This window comes from Hemitrygon akajei, chromosome 8, assembly GCF_048418815.1.
Source record: "Hemitrygon akajei chromosome 8, sHemAka1.3, whole genome shotgun sequence".
In the NCBI taxonomy this organism is placed as follows: Eukaryota; Metazoa; Chordata; class Chondrichthyes; order Myliobatiformes; family Dasyatidae; genus Hemitrygon; species Hemitrygon akajei.
Window position 1 is genome coordinate 132,723,148 of NC_133131.1, and position 13,662 is coordinate 132,736,809.

Below are 13,662 nucleotides of genomic sequence, written 5' to 3' on the forward strand. Positions count from 1 at the left end.
GATATACATCGCTGTGGTCTCATTCCCGTCTGCAGCTCATGTACTAGGACTCAAGATTGTGGCTTCAGGTCCAACTATAAGCACAACAGTACAGACTGACACCCGCGTCGAGATTTTATTAATACATACTGTACATTATCTAGTTCAGAAGGTACAATCTTGATTTAAAGAAGACGTGACACTACTACTGTAAAGAAGCGGGAGTTGTCCTTAGTTCTAATGACGGTTCTAATCTTTCAAAAAACACACAAACGCACACTAATAGAAAGAGGTATGTTGTTGGAAGCGTCTACTTCCAGTGAATTTGAGTGCATACACAGGAAACGGATGCATTAATTAATTATAATCGGCATTGGTAAAATTGTAAATATACCTTGTGAACCTTGTTAAACCTCACAAAAGCTGTGCGGCATGTTCCCTTTGACTCGGCTTTAACTGCTTCCCAGCACAGATAACGTGAAGACAGAAAAATACTGTCATCCATTTTTAATTTTGTTTTACAACCATTATTGCATGAACGTCAAAGAAATGCTAAACGTTAAGCTATGCAGTTAGTAAGGAGTTAGGTGGCCTTAGGTTCGATTGCAAGTATATTTTCAAAAGAATTCTAGTAATTACAACGTTTTCTGGCAAAGCCAGGCATGGTCAAGGATCAAGCGCCGGATTCGTATGCAGAATACTACAATTGAAGTCGTACACGGTACAACCGAAACAAAAGCTTTGTAGATTGACGGTTAAAATTATAGACATTTCCAACTGCAGTTTAACATTTACTCGTTTCAATCTCATTTCAACTACACATTTTTAAAAGAAATATTTGGTAGATTTTGGCAAAATGACAAAGAAATGCAATTTAGCAACGACTTGTGTGAACATTGAGAGAGAAAGATGCTGGCAGTTTCATCTACTCGTGGTTTAGACCTATCAACCAGAGCAAGCCAAGCACTAATGAGACCCAAACTGGAGAAGAGCCGAGCTCGAGCAGACTACGGAGCGGCGACTGCGTTACGATCAGTGAATGGGCGATCGGGTGGTGACACCGAAAGACGACGGGAGTCTTCGCAGCGTCGGTGTGTTCCTCCTGTACCCATAGAGCCCGTTGTATCCAAATACTGGCTTAATTTCCGTGAGAAAGAGCGAGTGGCCTTTCACTTGATCTGCCGAGTGACCTGTGCGAGAGAGACTCCTCGTGATTCTTTTAAAACAAAGCATTACTTTTTCTGAAGGACGTCAAAAGCGTATTTTTTTTTACCGATGAAGACGAAGAGCTGTTCTGCTCAAGAAATGATTATTTGTAGATAACTACTTGGCTACCAGGAGCTCGGGAAGGTGCACACGATACACATATCCTGGTGCAGAATTAATCTCTACGCGACGCGGGCGAATTCGGCCCCTACACAGTAAATATTCTCTCCTATTTTGCCGGCTCGTCTCCAGCATTATTCCTACATTTCAGTTTTTCGGATATCTTATGATTTTGTCTCGCCATTTTCATAATCTTTTTTTTGGATCACTATCGCCCTTAATCCGAATCGACTGTTATATACTCGGCCCCCTATTCCTCGCCCTTGCTGGAAGATTTTGTGTGACTCAAAGCGGAAACGCCCTCCCCCACTGATAGAGTCCCCCCACCCCCAAACCAATGGGTGTTGCTGAACTGAAGAAACGCCAAATGCTCCCCCCCCCCCCCCACCCCTTCCATTCTTTACCTGCTCCGTTTTTGTTTCTTTCTCGCAGGTAACAGGCAGCAGCTCCAGAAAGCTGGGATCGATCGGTCACCGCGCCGGGGACGGAGGTCCCACCGGCCGCCTCGGGATAGATAAAATACTTCATTAATATTTACACCGGCGCTTCCTTAATCTATTGCTGGAACACTAGTAAAATATAACCACAGAACTATCACACAGCGTGCTTCCGTAGACCGTAATGAACATTTGTGATCTGTTTTAGTGGTCCTTTCTCAATGTCCGGGAAAAGTGTTGGAATTTGAATGAGATCGCGATCGGAACTGCGATGAAATGAACTCAATCCTGACACTCCAGAGTGATAATTTGCTGTAGTCTAACTACTGGTTGCAGCCCCGGACCAGCAGACATCAGGGCGATTATCAAAATGGAACGGATAGATTCAAAGCTGAGATGGGTTTCTAACCAACAAAGAAATCTGGGAGGAGAACAGACCCGAGAAACATCGGGTCAGCCACGGCCAACACACGCAGACGGTGCTGGGGGAGGCTCAGCGGGTCGGGCAGCATCTATGGAAAAGAGTAATTGTTGCTCAGATTTCCGGCATCTGCAGGTTTGCTCGCTTGCTGTTGAATGGCGGAGTGTGTTCGAGTGCAGAATGGACAATCTGGTCCACTTACCTGGCCGGTCTTTTTCAGCAGTGGGAGGAGAGGTCTCGTCCTAAAATAGGCGGCCGAGTGCAGATCCCTTTGCGGGTTGTACGGAGGGATAATGCTTCCTGATCGCGGTGCTGAACGGCTGTGTTCCCTAGAGATGGAGCTCACGGCCACGCAGTCCAGCAGGAAAGCCCTCTCCCTCCGCCGCAGCTCTTCGACCGGGGGAGAGGGGGCGAAGCGGCGAAGGCGCCCTGGGAGTCTCATCGTCCTTGTCTCCGACACGGGACTGAGCTGGGGAGGAGCTGGCGATGTGTCTCATGGAACAATCTCCGACACGGGATTGACAAAGGCGCGGAATTGGGTTTCTTAGAAACGATTCTGCATCGGGAACAAACCTGTTTTGTTGGTGTTGCTCTAGAAACAGGTACAGTACAGGCTAGTAAACCGACACATTAGGAAATAAAAATCAATTAGCCGGAGAAACTCAGCGAGCCGAGCAGCATCTGTGGGGGCACACTGCCCATGTTTCGGGTTTTGCGTCAGTCTTGAAGCGGCGTTTCAACCCGAAACACGGATGGTCCTTTCAGCGTATTTAATGGTTCAGCATGGACAACAACAAAAATTCCTGACCCACAACTGTCCGATCTGAAATGAAGCAGATTGGAGTCTCGTTTATATTGTAAAATGTCTCCTTTGTGCCGATTCTCTATCGACAAAAATGTGACCGTAGACGCTTAAATGGGTGACGCTGCCCAAGTACCCGACACGGCACACTGCACAAACCTAATCCCCGAGGCACATAACGCGCCCAGGTTTGGTCAATTTTCCCTGTACATCTGTGTCCCAGGAAACAGTCCACTGATATTTCCCGCAAGTTCGAAGTTAAAAGTAAATTAATAACCAAACTAGGTGTATCTTGAGATTCATTTTCCTGCGGGCATTTACGGAAATAAAAGAAATACAATGGTTTTACGTCGGGAGGGGTACATAAACAGGCAAAGACAGACATACAATCACTGTGCAAAAGAAGTCAAAACTGTAAACAAAATACTGAGAACGTGAGTTGTAGAGTCCTTGAAAGTGAGTCTATAAGCTGTAGAATCGGTTCAGAGCAGTGGTAAATGAAGTTATCCACGCTGGATCAGGAGCTTGCAGGGTAATAAAAGCTGTTCCTGAACTTGGTGGTGTGGAACCCAAGGCTCCTGCCCGATATTAGGGGGTATCGTTAGATGAAGGTTTCCTTCGATGATGGATGTGATTTCTGTGGTAGCGCTCCATGTAAATGTACTTAGTGGTGGGGAGAAATTTCCTGTGAAGGACTGGGCTGTCCGCCTCAGTCTCCAACTTCCAGTAATTCCCTCCCCCCTCCCAGTTTCACTCTGCCTCCTCCTCCAGCTGCCTATCACCTCCCTCATGGTTCCGCCTTCTTCTACTACCCATAGTGCTTTCCCCTTACATTCCTTCTTCACCTTTCCTGCCTATCCCCTCCTCACCTCTTGATCTTTCCCCTTACTGGTTTTTCACCTGACACCTACCAGCCTTCGCCTTCCCACCCTCCCCTCACCTTCTTTCTAGAGACCCTGCCCCCTCCCTCTTCAGTGCTGACGAAGGGTCTCGGCCCGAAACGTTGACTGCTCGTTGCCACGGATGCTGCCCGACCTGCTGAGTTCCTCCAGCGGGTTGATTTGACCCCAGCATCTGCAGAGCATTTTGTGTCCACCTCAGTCTGTAGCCGATTCATTTCCTGGGCATTAGTGTTTCCATTCTAGACTGTGATATAACCAGTTCTCCTGCCGGTAGTTGATAATCAGCCCCATGGTTTGGCCGACATTGAGGCCACTCAACCAGGTTTTCAAATTCCCCTCCTATACGCTGATTTATCAGAGTCAGAGCGTGTCAATATTATGCTACAAACCTGCTTAGATTGAAACCCTCTTCCCTGCCCTATCCCCACGCCTGCTGCATTGGGAACAATCCAGCCTCTGTTATACCCTTCCAAAGTGCCTGTTGTAAAGCTATTCTGGTTCAGGATTCTTCACCAGACTAAAGTAACTCAAAAATGCAGGAATCCTTCACCTGTTTGAACTTTTGTCCGGTAACCAAATATTCTGCAAATTACCTGTATTTTAGACCAGTCTTAGCATGGTATCTTCTATCAATTTGGACTCACTATCCTGTTGGCAGCTTTCTGTTTCAAGCAACACTGACAGTACACAATCTTTTATTTTTGTAGCATTCCTTAACTCTGTAATCTCCACAGCTTAATACGGATACTCAACTAAAGCAAAAACAGAAAGTAAGACTGAACTATCATTGTCAAACACTAAGGTGCATCAAAGAGCTTCAAAGCCAGTGAAATACATTCAGTAGCCATAGCTACTTTATTAGGTATGCATGTATATCTGCTCATTGATGCAAATATCTAATCGGCCAATCACGTGACAGCATCTCAATGTATAAGAGCATGCAGACTTGGTCAAGAGGTTCAGTTATTGTTTCTGCCAAACAACAGAATGGGGATGAAATGTGATCTAAGTGACTTTGACTGTGGAATGATGGTGCCAGATGGGGTGGTTTGTGTATCTCAGCAACTGCTGATCTGCTATGATTTTCACACATCATGACCTTCAGAGTTTACAACGAATGGAGTGAGAAACAAAACAAAAAGCATCCAGTGAGCAGCATTTCTGTGGGCTAAAGCACCTTGTTAATGAGAGAGGTCAGATGAGAATGGCCAGATTGGTTCAAGCTGATATGAAGATGACAGTAACCCAAATAACCACGTGTTACAACAGTGGTATGCAGAAGAGTATCTCTGAATGCACAACAGGTCGAACCTGCAATTGGAAAGGCTCAGCAGCAGAATACAATACTGGGTTCCACACCTGTACCTAATAAAGTGGCCACTGAATGCAAGCTTGAATGTGGTCACGGTTGTAAAAGATGGAAATGCAGCGTCCACTCTGTGCACACCAAGATCCCAAGGTCAGCTATTGATTGAAGAAAAGATAACAGACAGATCATGAGCAGGCCCCTTTATCTCCAAACTGCACTATGAGATTTAATTTGGTCTATGTGATATGACAGATTTGCTTTTTTTTAAAAACCAAGGACGGCCTCTCCAACTTTGCAGCTGTCCTGCAGTACTGCACTGGAGGTTCAGCACACATATTGAGGTGCTGTGTTTGGGCTTGAACAAAAGGTCTACTGACTTGGGGAGATGTATGACAATTTGAGGCAAAGCTAACAGTTGCTGACTGTTTTACAGAAGACAACTGCTTGCCTAGTCCCTCATGAACTGGAGGCAACTTTGGATGGTACAAAGCTTCTGTCGCCTTTGTTACTTTACTGCACGCCTCAGGTGCTGCAGCCATATCCACAATTCAAATGTAAGGAAATGTAGAAAATCAGCTTTAATTATGTTTTTCCTTTGGCAAGGCCTAAAACAAAACCAAGATAAATTGTTTGCACTGTTTAGCTTTAAAAAGACCAAGGATTGTGAAAAGAATGAAGGTAAGATTTGGGAGCCTGGGTGGTTTGAGCTGGTGCTGGGGAGGTGAGGAAATCCAGAGATTTGAAATGCTGACATTTTGATGAATCTTGCATGGCGTGTGTTGGGAGTAATGGAAAATAACTTAAATGATTTTCATCTTGAGAACTAGTTTCAATCCAGGAACTTTGTAATTACGTTATACTTAAGATCCAGTTCTATTCTTTCTAATTCATCCTGATTTTCCCACATTCCATTTGTGTTGTCTCCCCAGTTTGCTTCCTTTATAACTAAAGTTGTCTTTACTAGCACTGAGGCTCCCATCACTTAAAGGTTAGATTTACAATTCTACACACACATCATTTCTAATCTAATCATTCTTTTACACATATCTTAGTCAGGCAAGACCAACTTGTGGTAGTTCCCTCCCAGTGGGACAATGGATTTATTGTAGATGAACAGAGAGGCCGTCATGAACATGATGGTCTGAGGCGCCCATTTCTTTGCTGTTTTACTCCATGAATCTATGTCTCCAAGCCCGGAATTCCATAACTTTTAATGCCCTGGACCAATACTATCGAGCGAGGGGTCCTGGGAACCTCTACTCTAAATATTCCTCTGGTATTCCATCTCTGCTGATTGTGAAACTTCAATTTCCTTGATTCTTTTGCATCAAGCATTAAAAATTGCTTTAATGCATTGTAGCATTAAAAATTGTTCAAAATTCAGGGGTAAGGTGAAGGGTGAACCAAAAAACCCCCACTCTCACAAGAGAAAAACTAGTAACTAGGCAAACCAATGTAAATAAAGGCTGAAACGTCCCCTGGTGCTGATGGACTGTATCCCGGGTCTTTGAAGAACAGTGGACGTGTTGATCATGGTCAGCCAAAATTTGCCAGGTTCTTAAAAGTCATGAATGTAACATTCCTGTACAAAAAAAAATGCAAGCGGAAAGAAGGAACTATGTGTTGGTTGCTTATCCTTCACTGTGAAGATGTTCGAATCGTCAATTAAGCTAGTAGCAGGCTAGTTAGAAAGTCTGCTAACAATATATTCTTAAAGTTTTTATGCAAGATTTTGTACAAACGTTAGACCACTTAAAAGATTTTCTGGTTGTCAAGCTTTAGGAGGTATGTGGTTGAGCTGGAAGGAATGCAGAGAAGATTCACGTGATTGTTGCCTAGACTGGAGACCTTGAAGTTATTACGAGACTGAACAGGCGCTGTCACCAACCCTTTGGATCAGCGGGAGTCGCTTCGCCCCCGAAGGCTCCAGACCTCGGCACTCGGCTTCACATGAATATCGTTAATTTACTCATTTGAGTCTTGTTTTTACCTGTTAATTGCTCCCTGGAACTCCCCCCCCCCCATACTGTTTGTTAATAACGGAGGGTTTCTCGCGCGACCTTGTAATATTTAAGTTACGGGCGCCTAGCACTCATCGCCCAGTTTTGAACTGGCCTCGTCAAAATGACTGGTGCATCTTCACTGATTCTGCGCATGAATTCCAGCCGGAGTTTTATACACGCGTGTCCAGTTACTACGCGCCTCGCTCGGTTCGCTAGCCGGGGTTCATCTGACAGCTGGACTGAGCCGTCATGGACCCAGCGGTGTGTGAAAAGCTTTGGCCTGTCACCTCACTACAGAGGTTCTCCGAGTCCGGTGGGCGAGATTTACGTCCTCCTGAGATTGGTCCTAGTTCCGAGCAGTCGCTCTGCGTCCTGCCACGGATTTCCACAAGTCCCGCGAAGGATCATTAAACCTACCGGTCTCCGAGCTGTTTCTTTCTGATACAATGCTCCTTAACGTTTGAGTTACATCCTTCCAAATTACCTTCAAATCGAATTAATGTTGCCTACACCACCTCACTCCTTTCGGGAGGGTCCCCTTTCGGGAGGGTCCCCTTTCGGGAGGGTCCCCTTTCGGGAGGGTCCCCTTTCGGGAGGGTCTCCTTTCGGGAGGGTCCCCTTTCGGGAGGGTCCCCTTTCGGGAGGGTCTCCTTTCGGGAGGGTCCCCTTTCGGACAACGGTACCATGGGAGGATTCGCCCACCGCTTTAATCAGAATCAGAATCAGACTTTAATCGCCAAGTACCTGTGCACATACAAGGAATTTACTTCCGGCAGATGTTGTCTCTCTGCTCATAACAATAATAATGATAAATATAAATGAAAATATAGATTATACATACAGGTAGTGCAATCCAAGTAATAGTTAGCCGACAGTTAACCGGCAGTTAACTGTTCAGCAAAGTGACCGCAGTAGGGAAAAAACTTCTCCAGTGCCTATTAGTCTTAGTCTGGAGGGATCTGATGCGCCTACCAGACGGAAGCAGATCAAACAGTCCGTGCGCAGGATGGGAGGAGTCCTTTATGATGTTTCCCGCCCTCTTCTTCAACCTGGAAGAGTACAGGTCCACAATAGAGGGCAGGGAGGCTCCAATGATGTGCTCGGCAGTCCTCACTGTGCGCTGTAGTCTGGTTCTATCCTGCTTGGTGGCGGCTCCAAACCACACAATGATGGAGGTGCACAGGACAGACTCAATGACTGCAGTGTAGAATTGCAGCAGCAATTCCTGAGGCAGACCGTATTTCCTCAAGAGCCGCAGGAAATACATCTGCTGCTGGGCCTTCTTCAGGATGGAGCTGATGTTCTGCTCCCACTTCAGATCCTGAACTTACAGAACAGTACAGCACGGGAACAAGCCATTCGGCTCGCAATGCCGTGTCGAACCTGCTAAAAAATCAAATCAGAAACACCAAAACACTAATTTCACACCCCCCCCCCCACACACACAACGTCCATATCCCTCCATTTCTCTTGCATCCATGTGCTTATTCAAACATCTCTAAAAAGTCTCTACCACCGTACGAGGCAGCGCATTGCAGGCGTCCACGACTCTAAATAAAGAAATTACCCCTCACAACCCCCTTGAACATACCCCCTCTCAGCTTTAATGCCCAGGAAACAAATACTCCCGGTGTGCCTACACCTCTCATGGTCTGATCTCCTCTCAGCCTCCGGCGCTTCAGAGAAAACAACCCAGGTTTATCCGATCTCTCATGACAGCCCACGCCCTCTAAACCAGGCAGCATCCTGGTAAACCTCTTCTACACCCTCTCCAAGGCACCAGCATCCTTCCCATAGCGGGGCGACCAGAACTGTACGCAATACTCCACATGTGGCCTGACCAGTTTTATGAAGTTGCAACACGACTTCTTCAGTTTTGAATTCAGTGCCTCAAATAATAAAAGCAAGCATTCCAAAAGCCACCTCCGACCTGCGGAGCAATGAACTGAGATCACAAGGTCTCTCTGCTCAGCGACACTCTTCAGGATCTTCTTGCCCGTGACAACGCACTGTCTCCCTATATTTACTATTTCTCAGCTCATATCTGCCGCTGTTCTACATCCCGCTGTACTCTCTGCCAGTCTGCCTACTCCTCCAATCTCGGTATCATCTGTAAATTTACTAACCCACTCATCTACATTTTCATCCAGGTCATTTATATATATATCACAAACAGCTGAGTTCCGAGCACACCATCAATTACCGACCTCCAGCTCCCATTAGTTCCTTCAACCACTATTCTACCTTCTATGCGCAGGCCAGTTCTGAATCCAAACAGCAAATTCGCCAAGGACTCCAAGCGTCAGGATCAGTCTCTCATGAGGAACTTCGTCAAACCCTTACTACGATCCATGTAGACAACATCCAGTGCCCTGCCCTGCCCTGCCCGATGTGGATGTAGATCTCTTCACTGGAACAATGAGGACTCGCTGGAATTCTGCACTTCCGCTGCAGAGAGCGGCTGCAACGTGAAGGTGCCGAGCGCCATATTTGATCAGGGTCTCAATAACGACCTTCCAGACATCCAGCTGAAGATTTGGAGAGTCTCAGAGACCCGGAAATCCGGATTGATAACCGACTATCAGAGAGGAGGAATGAAAGAGGACAGTTTTGTTTTCATACCTCCTCTCAAACTTGCTATCGGCCGGCATGTGGAGCCTGTTCCGTTTTCTCTATCCACTCCCCTGAGGTTCCACTCATTCTTGGCCGGCTTTCCACAGCCCTCCAATCAGTTGCTCACCTCCGGCTTCCGCCTCAGACCAATGAACGGTCAGAGAGGGTGAACCAGGATTTGGAGAGAACCTTTCAATGTCTGGTTTCGGGGAATCCTGCACCTTAGAGCTGCCATTTGATCAGAGCGGCGTTCGCTCACAGTACTCTCCAGCATTGTTTCCGGAGCTGCAGCGTGAGCTGAGTGTTCCGTCAGCCCATCAATTAGTTCAAAGATGCAAATTGTCGAAGGCCAACGATCCCGTGCTAACTTCCGGGAACGGCAAGGTCCATCGTTTTATTCTGGACAGCGTGTGCGGCTATCAACCTAAGGTAGGACAAATGAGATAGTACACTGTTCAGGAAAAGATCCTTAACAGCGCCGAATCCCGGAAGTTAGCTCCCGGTTATATCAGTCCATTCCCCCGATCAACACCGTTACTCTCCGCCTGAAGCTACCACGAACCATGCGCATTCACGCGCCCAGTCTTAAACCTGCATGTTTTCGCCCCCTAACTGCAGTATCCAAGCTTTCTCCGCCTTCCCGCATTGCTGATGGTAGTTGGACTCCCGTGTGGTACAAGGCAAGATGCAGTATCTGGTGGTCTGGGAAGGATATGGTCTTGAGGAGAGGTGCTGGGTTCTTTCTCGGGCCATTTAGGACCCTGTACTGATAATGGACTTTAACATTCGCCATTCTAAACGTCTTGTGCAGCTGGGAGGCGAGGTCCTGTCATGAACCATTTGGATCAGCGGGTGCCCCACCCCCAGGTCTGAGGTCTCAGCCCTCAGCGCTCTATTTCACCTGAATACCATTAATGTACCTAATTGTGGGTTGTTTCACCTGTTAATCGGTCCCTGAAGCTTTTTTTTCGTGCTGATTATCTGTAACTCTCGTGCGCCCTTATACTATTTAAGTTAGGTGCGCTGAGCGTTCGTCGCTGTCTTGAACTACGCTTTCCAAAACGATGTCCGTTTCGAGTGACCTGTGTATCTTTGTCAATTCTTCAGTGAATAAACTCTCGCCAGCGTTTTAAACTCAACCTCCAATTACTCCGTCCCTGGGTGCTGTAGCCTGGAAGGGGGAGCTGAGCAGGCGCTGCACCTTGTCGCACGGGTGACCTGCGGAGGGAGGGAGGGAGGGAGGGAGCGCCTTGCACCTCCTTTGATAGAGACGTATCTGCGCACCGCCACCCACACGTGCACGTGGAAAAAAAACTTCGTTTTCCATGACATGCCTACAGATCATTTCATACATCAGTGTAAGTGTAAGGGAAAACTGCAACAGATGCAGAATAGCGTTTAAACGCTGCAGAGAAATGCAGTGCAGGCAGACAATAAAGTGAAAGGTCATAATGAGGTACGATGTAAGGAGTCCATCTTATTTTGGTAGGCAACCATGCAAAAGGGACAGAAGCTGTCCATGAACCTGGCGGTCGGTGATCTCAACTAATATATAATTACGAATAGCATATCTAAGGTCAATAGTCACTGTCTTTTTTCAAAGTTTATGGGTGTGTAATACTAGGGGCATAGGTTTAAGATGAGAAAGAAAGATTTAAAGAGGATCTGAGGGGGCAACTTTTTCACACAGGACAGTGGAGATGTGCAATAAGCTGGAAGAGCAAGTAGTGGAGACAGGTATCATTTAAAAGACATCTGGACAGGATCATGGATGGGAAAGGGTGAGAGAGATAAGGGTCAATGAAGGTGTATGGAGGTATGGGTAAGGTGTAAGGGTCAAATGAAGGTATGATCTTAGTACGGGCAAGTTAGGCCAAAAGGCCCATATATCATCCATATTCCTTATATTGTTCTAACAATGAATCTTCAGAACAATCTGAAATCTATACACTAGTGGCTCCATCATGAGCATGACGAGCCAACATGGTAATAAATGTGAAGGGCTGGAAATTGCTGGAAGGACTGGAAAGGGCTGGAAGGACTTGGAATTGGGAGATGATCCAAGATCTGCCAATGAGCCATTTTTAACGTGAATTTCGATGTCCGCATGTAATGTTCCACAATCTTGCTACAGCTTGCAAGTATATAAAACTTTACTTTGATAATACTCTTCCTGGGACAATTAACTAAGATTAAGTTAGATTCTGGAAAAGGGAACATATTATATAAACATGACATTCAATAAATTAAATTGAAATTGAACTTTTCAATTGTTTGTATTGAAAATGATTGGGGCGATTATTTGCAGTTGTGTATGTATCTTTTGTGATTTTTTTTCATGCTGTAACATATTCATGCTGAGACGGGATTGATGAGTCCTGATGAAGTATCTCGGCCCAAAACGTCGATTGTACTCTTCCATAGATGCTGCCTGGCCTGCTGAGTTCCTCCAGCATTTTGTGTGTGATGCTTGTGCAGATTTTCTCTTGTTTGAGACAGGGTTCTGTTCATTCTGCAGTGCTGCCTATATTCCACCGGAGGCCGCCACACACCGATGTGATCAGAACAGAACTGGAAACAAATTGGCAATATTCGAAAACTGCAGATCAAATACACCAACTCTTAACTAATAACACATCGCCAAAAATTGTGAAGTATCCAAGCAGGCTGATCAAGTTTTGCTCCGATGTTATGTTCTGTAACTTTATTATAATATGCTTATCTGCGATTATATAGTTCAGAGGAGATGAGCGGGCAAGATTTTTTACACAGAGTGGAAGGTATCTGAAACACTCCACCAAGGGTAGTAGGAGGCAGATGTGAAAGAGGCTTTTAAGAGGCTATTAAATAGACACATGAATTTGCAGAGAATGGAGGGATATGGACCTTTTGCAAGTAGGAGGGATTGAAACAGAGGCAGATGAAAATAAATGAAGCATTTTAGAAAACCTTTTCAAAATTATTCATTTTAAACAAAATTGAAAAATAACTTATTTTCTAAATAGTATTGTTATTGTAGCCTTTTACTATCCAAACTTCATCACATATTCCTGCAACTGTCTAGCTGGTATCAAGCTGGTTTAAGACGTTTCCTGTGAAAACATCTCATTGTTCCTGGTTGTAAATTTTCATTCACTGATTCGTTTGGCATTAAAAATAGTCATTATGTATCCTTATATTGTGGGTGGCATGTATAGAATTGAGGTGAACACTGCATGTTGAGTGACAACAGAATGTTTGTGTGTGAAATCTTGGGCACACATGCCATAGTTTCACCTCTGGCCTACACTATTTAGACCCACCATTTCCTATGGGCACAGGCTTTTTATTCTCACTGCTCTCTGGGTAAAGTTATTTCTCATTATTTCCTATTATTTGTTACTCTTATTATTTTAGTTTATTACATTAAGATTATTGATATTATTTTGAAGTTCAAATTATATGTATGTTACCACATACTTTCTTAAGATTCATTTACTTGCAGGCATTCAGAGGAAAAAAGAAATGCAATAGAATTTATGAAAAACTATACATAAACAAAGACTGACAAATAACCAATGTGTATGAGAAGACAAACTACAAATAGAAATAATGCTAGAACATGAATTGTAAAGAGTCCTTGAAAGTGAGTCTAGGTCATAGAAACAGTTCAGATTTGTGGTGAATGAAGTTTTCCACGCTGGTTCAGGAGCCTGATAGTTGTAGGGTAATAACAGTTCCCCAACCTGGTGGTGTGGGCCCTGAGGCTTCTGCACCTCCTGCCTGATGGTAGCAAGGAGAAGAGGGCATGGCCTGAATAATTTTTGCTAATCAGAAATTGATGACTTCTAGTTTGTCTCTTCAAACAAATGGGAACACTTTTCTGCTTAT

The 13,662-nt window shown here is 45.1% G+C and overlaps 1 protein-coding gene across 1 annotated transcript in view; it reads right to left on the bottom strand.

Annotated features, from left to right (window-relative positions):
* Nucleotides 1-577: 577 nt before the first annotated feature.
* The window catches only part of LOC140732269 (sperm microtubule associated protein 1-like), a 48,485-nt gene continuing 35,400 nt past the window's right edge, over nucleotides 578-13,662 (bottom strand). The window contains exons 2-4 of the mRNA XM_073054659.1: nucleotides 2,366-2,986; nucleotides 1,710-1,809; nucleotides 578-1,169 (exon numbers count right to left, since the gene is read on the bottom strand). Coding sequence (XP_072910760.1) covers nucleotides 1,012-1,169; nucleotides 1,710-1,809; nucleotides 2,366-2,605 — 498 coding nt within the window. The 5' untranslated portion in view covers nucleotides 2,606-2,986 and the 3' untranslated portion in view covers nucleotides 578-1,011. The remainder of the gene's footprint in view (nucleotides 1,170-1,709; nucleotides 1,810-2,365; nucleotides 2,987-13,662) is intronic.